This window comes from Buteo buteo, chromosome Z (genome assembly GCF_964188355.1).
Source record: "Buteo buteo chromosome Z, bButBut1.hap1.1, whole genome shotgun sequence".
In the NCBI taxonomy this organism is placed as follows: Eukaryota; Metazoa; Chordata; class Aves; order Accipitriformes; family Accipitridae; genus Buteo; species Buteo buteo.
In genome coordinates, this window is record NC_134204.1 from 19123876 (window position 1) to 19137900 (window position 14025).

General features: G+C 43.2%; 1 protein-coding gene across 2 annotated transcripts; it reads left to right on the plus strand.

Moving 5' to 3' along the window:
- Positions 1 to 333: 333 nt before the first annotated feature.
- Positions 334 to 7157, plus strand: FST (follistatin). 2 transcript variants are annotated; one of them, XM_075020475.1, is made up of 6 exons: positions 334 to 569; positions 2628 to 2819; positions 3240 to 3458; positions 3825 to 4049; positions 5091 to 5321; positions 5802 to 6035. In XM_075020475.1, coding segments are annotated over exons 1-6 (951 nt in total). In that variant the 5' UTR covers positions 334 to 487; the 3' UTR covers positions 5804 to 6035. The 2 variants fall into 2 exon arrangements, with proteins under 2 accessions (XP_074876576.1, XP_074876575.1); XM_075020474.1 differs by lacking the exon at positions 5802 to 6035 and adding an exon at positions 6046 to 7157 and having other exon boundaries at positions 335 to 569.
- The last annotated feature ends 6868 nt before the right edge of the window (positions 7158 to 14025 follow it).

The window sequence follows — 14025 nt, forward strand, 5'->3', positions numbered from 1 at the left end:
CGGTCCGCCGCGCGCCCCCCCCGGCTTGCGCGGGCGCGGCCGGCTCCGCGGGCGCGGCGGCCGGGGCTCGCGCTGCTCTCCCGCTCCTTGCGGCGAGGGCTCCGGCGTCTGTGGCGTGGGGCTGCGCGGGTGCGCGCCCGGGGGCGGCGGGGGTGGGGGGGAGGGGTTGGTGCGCGCCGGTGCGCGCCCGTGCGTGCGTGCACCTAGAGCGGATAATTGGAGAGGGTTTCCAGAAGGTGGAAAATGTCACCTGATTCACAGTGAACTTTTTAAATCTCCCCACCCCCGAGCAGACACACACACACACATTAGGAGACCGCCCACCGCAGACAGCTAGGACCCCCGTATAGATTTAAAGAGAGACTGCATTCAGAGCCTGACGTTCATTCAATAGAGCGATCATAAGCAGGCTGGCTAGTGCTCGCTCCCTCTCCCTACTCCCCCTCGCGCTGTTTCTGTCTCTCTCTCACTCCCTGCTCTACTGAGGATGTTAAATCAGAGAATCCACCCGGGCATGCTCTTACTCCTGATGTTTCTGTGCCACTTCATGGAAGATCACACAGTGCAGGGTAAGACCAGATTGTTTATTCGCAGATATGTTTCTTTATTATTACTACTGTTTTCTGTCTTTCGGGCACGGGTTAGTTTGCTTGCGGTGTTCAACGCCTCTCTCCAAGGTCCAACAGGACAGAAGTTAACTGTGGGCATATGGGATTGCTTTGTACCGAGGTGCAGAGGTGTCATTTAGATCCCTTTTTGGTCGGATCTTCGCGCTGCTCTCCATAGGCTCAAGAGCACAGATGAGGATGTTTCTTGGTATTTCTTGTTATTATGCAGCATGAATGAAGAGCAGCATCGCGAGGGAACTTTCCCAGTCTCGGCTTCCGAATGAGTGCTCAAAGTTTGTTGGTAATTTAGCTCAGATTTTTATCTCGCCTGCCTGACGGAACGAGAGGTGGTGATGGGGAGCCGCACGATTACAGCTGACATTTTTAGAAGCCAATAAGTGGTCATTTTCCGGACATTCCTTTAATATTGGGATTTCCTCCACCACCACCACCCTTTTTTTTTGTGTGTGTGTGTGAATAAATATTAGTGTTGTAAATTCTCCTACACCGAAGAGTATGCTTAAATAAGTTGTGGGTTGTGTGTGTGGTGGTTTTTTTTCCCATGCGAACAAAACAAACACGAACCTGATATTGACAACTCTTAAGAGCCCTCTTTCGACACAAGGGAATATTGATTTTTAGTTTTGGGGCTTTTTTCCCTTATCTTGACCCTGTTACAACCACAACCTGGATGTCTTACCATTGCTTGTTTTATAATTTTTTCCCTTTTTTTTTCCCCTTCTTTCTCCCCCACTACCGAGCTAGAGCATAAATTAATCTAATGTAAGCAACTGTAAGACGCAAAACTTTTTTTTTCTTTTCTTTTTTTTTTTTTTTTAAGGGCGTTGTTTGTTCAATGATTTTTAGCGGGGGAGTGGGGGGAAAGGAGGAGGGAGGTGTCCCCCGCGCCCAGCGACATCTCGGCTGGCCGATCCTGAACCCACGCTGCGGTACATTCCCATCGGAGTAAGGAGGCAGGATCGAGCCCTGGCTGGATTAGCACCAGAATCAATTGGTATTGAGTTGCTGGGGAAGTCACATTGGTTATTCACGAGAGACTCATCCCAACCAAAACTCTCCAGCTAAAAAAGGGGGAGTTGCTTGGACTAATGTTCTTGGCTTGACTCCACAAATAACAGGGATACTAGTAAAAAAAGGGCACACACACACCCCCAACAAAACCCACTCTATCCGGTTTAAGGACAGTGTACTTTCCTCTGAAATGCTTGCGGGAGAGGTAGCACCTATAACTTTTCCAGCTTGATCGATTTTTAAAACTCTGTAGGGACCTCCTACTCTATGTGCTCTTGTATTTTATATGCTCCGCTCACTTTTTTTGAGCTCTGCAGACTTATTTTAGTGAAGGAAACACATTTGTTAATAGAAGCAGCAAAATGGGGAGATTTCGAAAGACTTCGCTAACAGCAAATGTTCTCAATTCGTGCAGATTGCAAAATGGGCTGGGACTGAAACTGTGCGGCACTAAAACAATGCTGCCATGCAGCCGCGGTGAGGAGGAGAGGGCAGGGGGAGGAGGAAGGAATTTGCAAGCGCGATTTTCTTTTTATTCCCTTTTAAATGCACATCCTTTTCAAGCCTCTGTCACGTGCCGGCAGCGCTCCTTCTGCTCTACATATGGAATAAATACCTCCGAAAACTGCCTCGTCCTGTTTTAATCGGGTCTTTTCTTTCTTTCTGGGTTTTGGTGTTTTGGTTTTTTTGGGGGGTGGGGCGTTCTTTTGTGGATTTTTTGTTATTGTTAGGGGGGTTTGTTGGGATTTTTTTTGGTTTGGGTTTTTTTGTGTGTGTGTGTGTGTTTTGGTTTTTTTTTTTAACCACTCTCCCAAATGGGCCGGAGTAGCTGCGGGTTATGAAATGGGACAAATAAAAGTAAACAGTCTAGTAAAAGTCATCGCAAGGCGCACGTGTTGTGTCTGGGTCACTGGTGACTGCCACTGATCCGGCTGGGTGTCTCCCCCCGCTCCCCCCGTCCCCGTCCCCCGTCCGTCCCCCCCGCAGCTGGGAACTGCTGGCTCCGGCAGGCGCGGAACGGCCGCTGCCAGGTCCTCTACAAAACCGACCTCAGCAAGGAGGAGTGCTGCAAGACCGGCCGCCTGACCACGTCGTGGACGGAGGAGGACGTCAACGACAACACGCTGTTTAAGTGGATGATTTTTAATGGGGGAGCCCCAAACTGCATCCCGTGCAAAGGTGAGCGGGGTGCTGGCGAGCCGCTCCGTGCTGAGGAGCGGTGCGGGCAGGGGCTGGGCGGGGGGGAGGAGGAGCAGGGAGGGAGGTGGAGGGGGGCAGCGCGGTCCCCCGGCTTCCGTCCTCCCAGGGGCTTTGGGGGGCGTCTCGTAGCAGCCCCGGGATCAGTGAGGGGACCCCCATTTCTGCTCGGCCGCCCTGCACATCGCGGGGAGGAGGGGAGCGACCTCCTCTTCCCCCTGCCCGCACTGGCGGGGGCGGGGGGGATTTCCCTCGAGTGGAGTGGTGTTCCCCGGGGGGGGGGGGGTGTGTGTTTTCTCTCTGTGCTCTGGGGTCATGGTGTCTTCTTTTCTTTAAGCAGTTTTGACACCAGGTCCGTTCTGCACGCTGAGTACTAAAGTGGTGCCTCTTTCCTTCCACCAGAAACGTGCGAGAACGTGGACTGTGGACCCGGGAAGAAATGTAAAATGAACAAGAAGAACAAACCTCGGTGTGTTTGTGCTCCGGATTGCTCTAATATCACTTGGAAGGGCCCCGTGTGTGGCTTAGATGGGAAAACCTACAGGAACGAGTGTGCCCTTCTCAAAGCCAGATGTAAAGAACAGCCCGAACTTGAAGTCCAGTATCAGGGCAAATGCAAAAGTAGGTTTGCAAATCTAATCCGATCTCCCTCAAATGCCAAAGGGTGTGTGTCTGAGTGTAGGGAGGAGTAGCTGTTGGACATACTTCCCCACAGGAACCACAGTGATGTTCCAAATGCTGGGAGACAGTAACTAAACCACGCTCAACAGGCAAGGACATAGCTGGATTGAGAGTTCCCCACAGTCTAGCAGCATTTGTGTCCCACCAGCTACCCTGAGATGGGAAGGTTTCCTCCAGCAGCCCTTAAATGAGGAGAGCTGCTGAAGGCTTTTGTCTGATCGTTTGTTTCATTGTGTCACCCAGTCACTCCTCGCTGGGGCTCTGGGATCTCCTATTAATCACTGTGCATTTCCATCTTTATTTCAGAGACCTGTAGGGATGTTTTATGCCCAGGCAGCTCCACGTGTGTAGTTGACCAAACTAATAACGCCTACTGTGTGACATGTAATCGAATTTGCCCAGAGCCTACCTCCCCTGAACAGTATCTCTGCGGGAATGACGGCATAACTTACGCCAGTGCCTGCCACCTGAGGAAAGCTACTTGCCTACTGGGCAGATCCATTGGATTAGCCTACGAAGGAAAATGCATCAGTAGGTATTGCGATCGGAGGGCAAGGGTGGGGGGAGCTTCCTCGATCAGCTGTTTCAGAGCATCATGTGTGCAATTAGGTGGATGTAGTTAGCATCGGAGAGGAGGAGAGACTTCTAGCAGCCTGGGTTCGTGCTCCCCACTGGGAAAATGAGAGCCAGGGTGAGCTTTGCCCCAGAAAAGATTGCAGAAGGGATGACGGAGTAGAGGGCCTGACCCTGCTTCTCTTGCTGTCACTGTGGGTGCTGACATTAGTATCCAAGGGAGAAATAGTCGCCATTAAATAGATGATGACATGGTTACAGTGTAACAAGGTCTCAAAATTCAGTGGATCTGGATTCCTGGAAACAATCGTCTTGAAGTGGTCTTGGCAAAGCTTGCGTTAACTTAATTGGAAACATCTGATCACTTTTTCCTCTTTAGAAATATTGCAGAGTTTGGAGACAGTTGGTGGGTGAAGATAGGAAAATAATCTCTGTGCATCCTGACATTTTGTATTGTGATTTCCAGAAAGGACTGATAGTGAAGCATGTTGCGAGGAAGCACCTTCAGGGCAGCCTCTGCTCCCCAAAACTGCTGGGGGAATTCGGGGGAGTCTCAGGCTGGTTTTAGTTGGCATAGGCTGAGGTGAATTCCATTTCCAATCTTGTAGACAACTATTCTGTGCGGGTTAGTTTAAAAATAATTGAATTAGAAATGCTGAATGTGTTGACAAATTCTGCGCTTACTGCTAATTTGGGGAGCTGAATTTCCACTGACATCAAATGGAGCAGGAAAGTCATGTACAATAGGCAAATGTAATTCTGTATTCCCAGGGCCAAGCTCTGTTGGCACAGCTGTCTTTCCTCCCCCATACATAGACAGGCAATGGTGTCCAAGGGACTACTTGCTTGAGCAAAATCAGCAAGTATCATCACATCTACTGCATCTGAGCTCTGTCTATGCACAGTTCACAAGGGAAAGGGAGTTTGGGGTTGTTTGTTGTTGCTTTTCTTTTTTCTCTGTCTTTTCACTTACCTCTAGTATCCTGTGTATATTTTTAGAAGCCAAATCCTGTGAAGACATTCAGTGCAGTGCTGGGAAGAAATGCTTGTGGGATTTTAAGGTTGGCAGAGGTCGGTGCGCCCTCTGCGATGAGGTATGCCCTGAAAGCAAGTCAGACGAGGCAGTCTGTGCCAGCGATAACACGACTTACCCAAGCGAGTGTGCCATGAAAGAGGCAGCCTGCTCCATGGGTGTGCTTCTAGAAGTAAAGCACTCCGGATCTTGCAACTGTAAGTGAGATTTTTAACTCTGCAGACACTTAAAGCTTCTGAAGGCAATCCCTAGGTAATGAAGACTTACACCTTTAAATGTAAGAAGCTTGATTTAGAGATTCGAGATACGGTACAGGTGCCATATAAGTATGTATCTATCATGCACACACTTTGGTTACTGATAAAATGCAGTAGATCTCCAACAACCAGTTGGCCTTCAAGTTGGGGTTTTGGGGCTATTCTGAGGACAAGTCATTCTGTTAGAAAGGGGTTGCCCTGGGAGTGTAATTCTAGTGATTTTTTTCTTACTTTGTCTGCTCTCGTGTGCTTCGCTGATTGCTTTATTAACATCTGGATAAACTCTAACTCAGTCCAAAAGAACAAGCTTAATGGTAGCACATGGGCATCTGGTTTAGCACAGTTGCCTCTACTAACTCTGAATGAAGGACACAAAGCAGTTAAACCTAGAACACAAGAGCGCTTTTTATTTGATTTCAGGAATCTGCCAATAAAACCTGAGCCATTGATTCTTCAGAACTTTCTGCAGTTATGACTTCATAGATTATGTATAAAAAAACCTTATTGCATAACAGCAGATGCCAAAGAGCATCTCACTACAAGTCGCATAAAATGCAACGCTGTATTTTGGCTGTTCAGAGGGCTTTGAAAACATGCACTGAGCTGCTTCTGCGCTGTTGTTGTCCTTATTTAAACAACAGCTCCCCTGTATTCCCCCATCTAGCCATTAATGAAGACCCAGAGGATGAAGAGGAAGATGAAGACCAGGACTACACCTTTCCTATATCTTCCATTCTAGAGTGGTAAAACCTCCATCACTATTGGAACAGCCATTGGGCACGAAATCAATGTCCATACTGTAAATAAGTGTATGCTTATTTATTTTGGGGAGAAAAAAAGTATACATATAGTTGAGTCTCGTAGACATTTATTTATACTGTGTCATGTTTTATAATTTATACATAAAATGTCTGGTTGACTGTACACCTTGTTTTTTGAAGAAATTTATTCGTTACGGGAAGAGCAGTGTTATTTATTGTGAGGTCTCTTGCTTGTAAAGTAAAGCTTTTCTTTTTTCTTGTAAACTATAAAAGTCCATTCCTTAGAGCTTACCCACATGATCTCATCTCTTTGTTTCACTAATGTTAACTCTTTTCCACTTTAACAAACTTGCATGTTGGTTTCTGTTATGTTTATTTATTGGATTTTCTTCTTGCCGGTTCTGTACATAAAAGATCCCTAGGGTTTTTGTTTACAAGGAATCTTGACTGACCAAAAGGTGTTGTAACTGACTTAAGTATACTTCCAGGGTACAGTGAGGCGATCTTTAAGGAAACTTCCTCCACTTCACTTTTCTCTGCTTCTGATCACATCATGTACTGAAGTGATCTCAGTGGGCTGAGCGTGTATACTGTACTATATGAATTCCGGACCCAAAGAAATCGGATTATGAAGGTTGTTAATAGCTACAGGGCTAACTGTAATAAGAATAAAGGTTTTATTTTATTTTTATTGTTTTATTTTTTGTAACATGCATAAGTGTTTTATCAGGTGTTTCCTTTAAGATGGTCTTGCAGTACCACTTTCAAAGTTTTCTTTTTCTAATCAGTGTGTCACTAAAAGTTATATCAAAGCTTTATCAGTTCAAGTTTCTTGCTTTTCATAATACTTTTTTTCTGATGCAATTTTATATTTTCAAACATGGCGAGTTAAATATAAATTCATTTAAATATATAGTTTTGTACTTTTCTACCATGTAAATGTGCAATGTATATAAAAGTTATAATGTGTATTTGTAAATAAATGATGAGTGAAAAAAATAAAAAATGGAATTTTCCCTAGAGGCAGTCCTCAGTTTTTGGCTCTAAATGGTTCTGGGTTCTGGCCTTCTGGTGCAGAGAAGACATACTGGTGGTGAGGGAGATGGAGGCTTGCGCGTGGCATAGCAGCAAAATACACTGATTCAGGCCAAAGCTTTCACCTGACATTGATTCAAGAAACCCTTTTTTCAGACAGGAGCAATGTCTCCAGTTCATTGGTATTAATTAATTTTAAATCCCAGTACAGTGATAGAGGAGAAGAGATTTCAGCGGTTTTGTTTCTCTCTCCATCCTCTAAATGAAAAGTCTGTCATTTCTTGGACACCTTTAACTTCTATATTTCTAGGAGGTTTTGAATATGCATTTGAACTTTTGCTAAGCTTCAGGTCCTTATTACAGGGTTGCAGTTGTATCACTATTTTAGATGACCAAGAGAAAATGCAAAACATGGCCTACTTGCCCAAATTCAAGATGTGTAACAACTAGCACAGAAGACACCCCCAGCGCCCCCCAAAAAACCCCCAAACCAACAAACCATCAAGGAGCACGTTATCGCTTGGAAATTATTTTCTCCCAAAAGGGAGGTTAATTCAGAAGTTCTTTTTGGTGATACTAATACAGCGAACTGAGAAAATGTAACAGCCACAAGTACAGCAGGGACCAAAATCCTGTTTTATGCTGCTTGGGTTATGCCGTTCTCCCAGATAAGGCCCCACTTACCAAAATTTCTGTATCATACTGCATGAAAGTTAAAAATGTACTTAAGCACCTTATCCAATGGTGTTTTAGGTACTTTGCTGAACTGAGGCCTGAGAGCAGAAGTTGACTTACTTACCCATTTTGTTTAAATACAAATCATATTTGAAGGCTGTTCCTGCTATCGTCTGTATATTTTTTTAGTATAGAGTAAACTCTAATTTGTTATGGATTGTTTAGCATCATCCAAAGCAAATATAATTTATTCATCTATGTATACATAAAAAATAGAAGTGTGCATTTATAATCTTGTATTCAAACTAATAGCAAAAAAAATCTGCCCTTCATCCTCCTGTTGCTTCATTTAGACAAGTAGTCTCTTTGGAAGGAAGTACATGATAAGAAGAGCAAAGGGAGCAGGATTTTGGTCTCCTGAAGGAATATAACCCAGAATAAAAGAGAACAGGGGTTGGGAGAACAGAGGGATGGAAAAAGAACCTCTCAGAAAATCTCTCAAGGAACTAATAAACACATGTCAATGACATAGAGACAAAACTTTTAATAGATGTGGAGAGCATCAGAGGAGATTTTTCTCAAATTCAGGTAGGTGCCAGCTACTTAATTTCCAACAAATCAACAACATTAAAAGACTGGTTTTAATTGTAAATATATTTACATGTCTTACAGAGACACTGTCACAGAGCAGGATTTCTGGGTTCTAATTTTATGTCCTGCTGCTGGTTCACAAAATAATTTTGAGAAAGTCACTGATGGCCAAGTTCAAAAAAGCAACAAAAATGCCAGGAAGCTGTATTTACGCATATACATGTACGCAAAATGGCCACAAAAATCTACATCAGTTTTTTTCTGATAAAATTATCTGAAAGTTCTGCTACTGCATTTCCCACTGCTATTGCTATTTCTATACAGCTGAAAATCTTGAAACCTACCTTGCACCAAGGCCTGCCCCTGATATACAGGTGAGGCATCTCCTGAGAGGTTTCATGAGGTAAGCATCTTCTGAGCATGCCTAACATATACCAACCTCCTCATGAAGCACAACAGCCCCAGAGACGTCCAGAGGTTGTGGCAGCACTACTGCCAATTTTTTACATAATAGCATACTTCTAGATAAGGCACTTGTTCATGAAGTGGGAGATGCAGGTTCACTGCCAGTCTCTTCCTGAGGAGATCTTTCCCCATATCTCCCAAGAGTGCATCCACCACCAACTCAAGGTGAAGATCAGGCTGGAGAACTGTCTGTCATACCTGCTGAAGCCATACTTCTGTACTGGAGAAGAAGCAAGATTCACTGAGAGAGGATAATTTGCAACCCTAATAGGTGCTCCTTTTGATGAGGAAGTCCTGGGTTCTTGCCCCAGGGACTGCCTACACATTTTGCATTTGTAATTGAGTAACATACATAAATAGTGCTTGAAGCAGGGGCCAGAATCCAGGTTGCCACCCCTCCTCCTTCCCCCAGTAGTGAAGTGCCTCCATCCTTGAGCTATGAAATCATGTTTAAGTCTCTGCTTAAGTCAAGATTACGAATCTCACATCTTTTTGTACACTGAGTCATAGTTATGACAGGAGAGGCTTTACTTTTTTCATCCTCTCTGCTAGGCTTGTACATGGGGAGCTTCCTGGGACGTGGAAATGTGAACTTAATTCCCTCAGTCTAAGGAAGGTGCTGAAACCATTTTTTCTACTTCTTGTCCTTTTTTTTTTGGTGTGCTTTGGTTTGGTTTTGTTTTGCTTCCTCTCTTAATGCACAGGCTATCCTGGATGTTGTTTAAATGAAGAAACAGAGATGTCTGGATGTCTAAGGACAAGAAGGTGGTTTCCAGCTCTGAAACCATCTTGCACAAGCTCCTAAAACCAGAGAGAAATAAATTTTCTGAAATATCTTTCTCTTCAGTGTTTTCTATCATCTGGCATACATACTCCCCTTGCTGTAAATCACATTTCTCAAACACCTAGTTCGCCACGGAGTATACTGTGGTACTGAATCCCAGGCCTGTGAACTCCATTCACAAATGCAGAGTGGAGCGCGTACATTTGAAAACAGAAACCCATATTCTGGCACTTAAGTAAAATCAGCTTAATTCCAAGAGACCCAGCTTGAGGCATTTGAAAGATAAGAATATTACCTCTAAAGCCCTGGTTCCCAAATGTATTTGTCGGCACAATACGTGCAAGCGAGTATACACAATTTTGATCACACTTGAATGCATTCCTGATAGCTGTGTTCACAGGACAGACTTAAGAACAGTACCATGGACCTCTTTTGCACCTTCTACCTCTTTGCTTGCTTTCTGCTGCCTAATACACCTCAACTAAAAATACATTCCAACCCTCTCAGCAAATTTCAAACAGCTGCCATTTCTTTTTTTTATGACATAAAAATGTTTCCTTCTTTCCCTCCAAATGGGAATCAGGTGAAATTAAATTTCAGTATGCAGTGCTGATCTCTAGGCAGTGACATTTTACTATACAATGAATCACTAGCACAGAAACATCTGTATCTCATCCCTTTGAAGAACTAGGATTTGATGCTTTCTGGTGAAGCATAACATTTGTACATAGACCAAACCGTTCACAAAGTATCAGATTTTGCATTCACAACTCCCTGAAGATAAGGCAATTACATTTTTTGTTTGATATTTCTGTAATGCCAAGGCCTGCCTGACCCATTATGGCAGCATGAATTTTGCAGGAAGTATATGAAAGATAGTACACACAAACTAACTCTTTAATTTTTTATTTTTTTTTTCTCATAGACATAAATACATAGTGGACCCTAGTGGCTGGATTTTGCTGATAGTCATGTGGGATCATCTGTATAATTCACATTCATTCATTACTTCTAAATGACATGGCCAATGAAGTTATCACACAGTGGAGAAATATGACAGGAAAACAAGGTGCAAGCCATAATGTTCAGCTCAGAGACTGATTTGGAGTTAAAACCGCACATTTGGCTCATTTTCCTGTAATTTACAGGTATGTTCCACTGATCTCTTAATCTTTGAATGGATTTGTTCAACTTCACCATGGGATTGAAGAGCACTAATGTGTCAGAAGACTGAGAAGGAACTCTGGACTTTGATAACAGCTAATCAGGCCTACCAGATGCTACAGGATAAGGAGTTTACCAAGGTGGTCTGGAGTAGATTTGAATGTGTAAAGGCCCCTGAATTTCCACTAGTGCTACTGAGTAATAGCATCTGAACCTCCTAGTGCTTCAGTGAGGTCTATAGATACTTGGAACTCCTCAAAATGAAACCACAGCACTCATATTCAAGAACTAAATTTCAGTCACCTAGTCTTAAAGACTTTTAAAGTATTTAAAAATTAATGTTGGAACTGTTTTTCATAGCATGTTAGAAATTCACAGAAAAAGCAGCATTTTTTTAAAAAATCACTTACCCTGCATAGCATGGTTATATGCAAAAATACAGTTTTACATAAGAAGAACAGTTTTCATGTATTTCCCAAGATCCCTTAGCAATTTGGAATGCTCTTATTCAGATAACAGTGTCCTTATCGGTCGTCTGCTGAGCTTCATGTCATGTACTCTTCATTTTAAGTTTTAATCACTTCATATTTTAAGAGGCACCTGGAACTACAAGGATGATGTTGGTGGGCAGCCATTGTTAGAAACACTTAGACAATACTAAAAAGTGCTACCATTTGACTTCTGAATTAGAAGCATTGGTAAAAGAGGTCACAGGGCAAGAAATGTAGATAAGCCAGATAGGTAGTTATGCACATCCTTGGACAATGTAGACAGGCGGCACTGATGACAAGCGAGCCCAGCAGAGGCTCAGGGGCTGGAGAACCTGCGCTGCAAAGGGACCTTGAGGGACAGAGTTCCTTCTGCCTGGAGAAAGGAAGGCTTTGGAGGCACCTCAGAGCAGCCTTTCCCACCTATGAGCAGGTCATTGTGTAGACAGAAACAGGCTCTTCGTAGCAGTGCACGGCAGCAGGACAAGTGACAACAGGCATAAGCCGAAACTCTTAAGAGAAGTTCACACTGGGTATAAGGGAAACCTTTTTCTCCCAAGAGGACAATCTAGCAGATGATCTCCAGACATCCCTTCCAAGCTGAATTATCCTATGATCCTATGAAGAGGTATGTCCACCCAGATTCAAGTCTTACAGACTCCAAAATCAGAAAGGAATGTCCAGTTAAAAAGAAACAATTCCCTCAAGAAACATTCAAGGAACAACCGTATCACCACAGCTGTTGTATGCAATTGTCAGCAGGAATATAGAATGTTCCTTCTTTAATATGTCTTTCCCTTACACAATCCTTAAGTGATCTTAAAATTTCCCGTAAATGCTATTTTCCCATTGATTTTAGTGAAACTTATTGCTGTTCAAGGAATGCAGTTTCTATTCACTAGAATATTCGTTCTGTGATGAGTAGAATGCGTAGTGGAGAAAGTGCAAGCAAATGCACAAAAGTTTCTGTCTGTATTTTTAAGTGAAAACAAATAAGACGAAAGAGTGAAGCAGTTAAAATGCAGTTTAAAACTATGGTATTGTTCAGATTTGCTTTTTTTTTTTTTTTTTTTAGGACTGACAGTAATTCTCAAAGAGACAATAACTAGTACCAGCTAGATTGGTCAAGAGAGCAAGGAAAGCAAAAAAAACCCCAAGGCAAGACACTTGGAAAAATAATGGATAATGCCCACTGGAGCAACTAAAAAGAGCCCTGCAGGGATGTTTCCCATAATCTTTTCCCACATACAGATGGTCTAGTCAGAGCAATTCAAATCCTTGTTTCAAATGGTGACTCCACCAAAACTACAAAAAGCCTAAAATGCTTGGCATAAAAGATATACAAATATTTAGTATTTCCACATTTGGACTTCAACTTTAGAGAAATTAATTTTCATTCATTTTATGAGAAAGAAAAAAGGGACTGAGACTATCTCTGTAAGGATACAGACCCAGAGCTCCAAATTTACACAGCCCACAAACTCGGGAGTTGCACTTCCCAACCCAGCATGCCTGGAAGCTGTGACAATTCGTTTATTAATCTCCCCGGCATTCTCCACTTATGGTCTCTGATGGAACTCCAGCCTTAATTGAAAGGCACTTGCCACTGTCAGCAACCTAGCAAGCAGCACCACATGCGCTGACGGGGAGAAATCCAGTCAGGGCCCACAGCAGAAGCCCGATCAAAACCCTCAATTCCTATCTGGAAGAAAGGCCAGAACCAGAAGTGTTTAGCTGCAGCCTGTGTACCGTAAAGGCAGTGTAACATACAGACTTGAGGACATACAGTGTCTTTGTTTGGATGTGTTTCACAGATACACTGCAAGTTAGTGAATAGCTGTTTAGCTCACACTGCAAAAAATACATGATGAGGCTTAGTATGGTCTGTTCTTGGTATTAATACTCTTCGTCTGTACATGCAGGTGAGTCATTGCAGTGCACTTTTGGAGCCGCACATTCAGATACATACTTGGGACCTTAAGAACATTTGGGAGTAAATCTTACTGCTCCTGCTTACCACCACCACAGTTGTCCTCAGTAATGAATCAGTCAGCATCTAGATAACTCTCTTCTGAAAAAATCAGCGGGGGATTTCCACTTTATAAGATTTCTTTTTCTTTTTTTTTCTTTCTCTTTTTTCTTTTTTTTCTCTTTTTTTTCTTTTTTTTTTCTTCTTTCTTTTCAAAATGAGACACAGCATATGGAAAAATGGGAGAAATGGAGAACGAACAGAAAAGAGTCACAGCAAGGAAAATGAAAAAAGAGAAGGGCAGAGTAAAGATCCCAGGAAAACAGCACAAGATCAAAGAGAAATAGACTTATGCTAAAAGTCATGTGTGAAGAACTACACACAAGAAGTCCATTTTTATCAGCCCCTCAGATGCATAACCAAGGCTATGAACGCTGAAGTGCCATCTACTGGTATATCTTGTGCTAACTAATCATGTTGCTTGAAGTCCACCATGGGACACATGAAATGCGAGATTCATCTTTTTCTCTGCCACTGACTTTTTGGTGGCTCTGAGTAACAGACTTTGCTAGAACAGTGTTATAATCTCCCCACTGTAAAATGAAGATATTAAGATTTCATAACCTGTGTGCTTTCACAACCTGTGCAAAGCTCTTTGAGATCTAGTGGTAGAACTTTCTGCAAGAGAAGTAGGAACTCCTGCAGCAGCATC

Excerpts from the sequence above, each read along its gene's own strand:
- FST (XM_075020474.1), top strand. The coding sequence starts at position 488 with ATGTTAAATCAGAGAATCCACCCGGGCATGCTCTTACTCCTGATGTTT. Across the intron at positions 570-2,627 it reads GGAAGATCACACAGTGCAGG|CTGGGAACTGCTGGCTCCGG; the intron begins GTAAGACCAGAT and ends TCCCCCCCGCAG. Across the intron at positions 3,459-3,824 it reads GTATCAGGGCAAATGCAAAA|AGACCTGTAGGGATGTTTTA; the intron begins GTAGGTTTGCAA and ends TCTTTATTTCAG.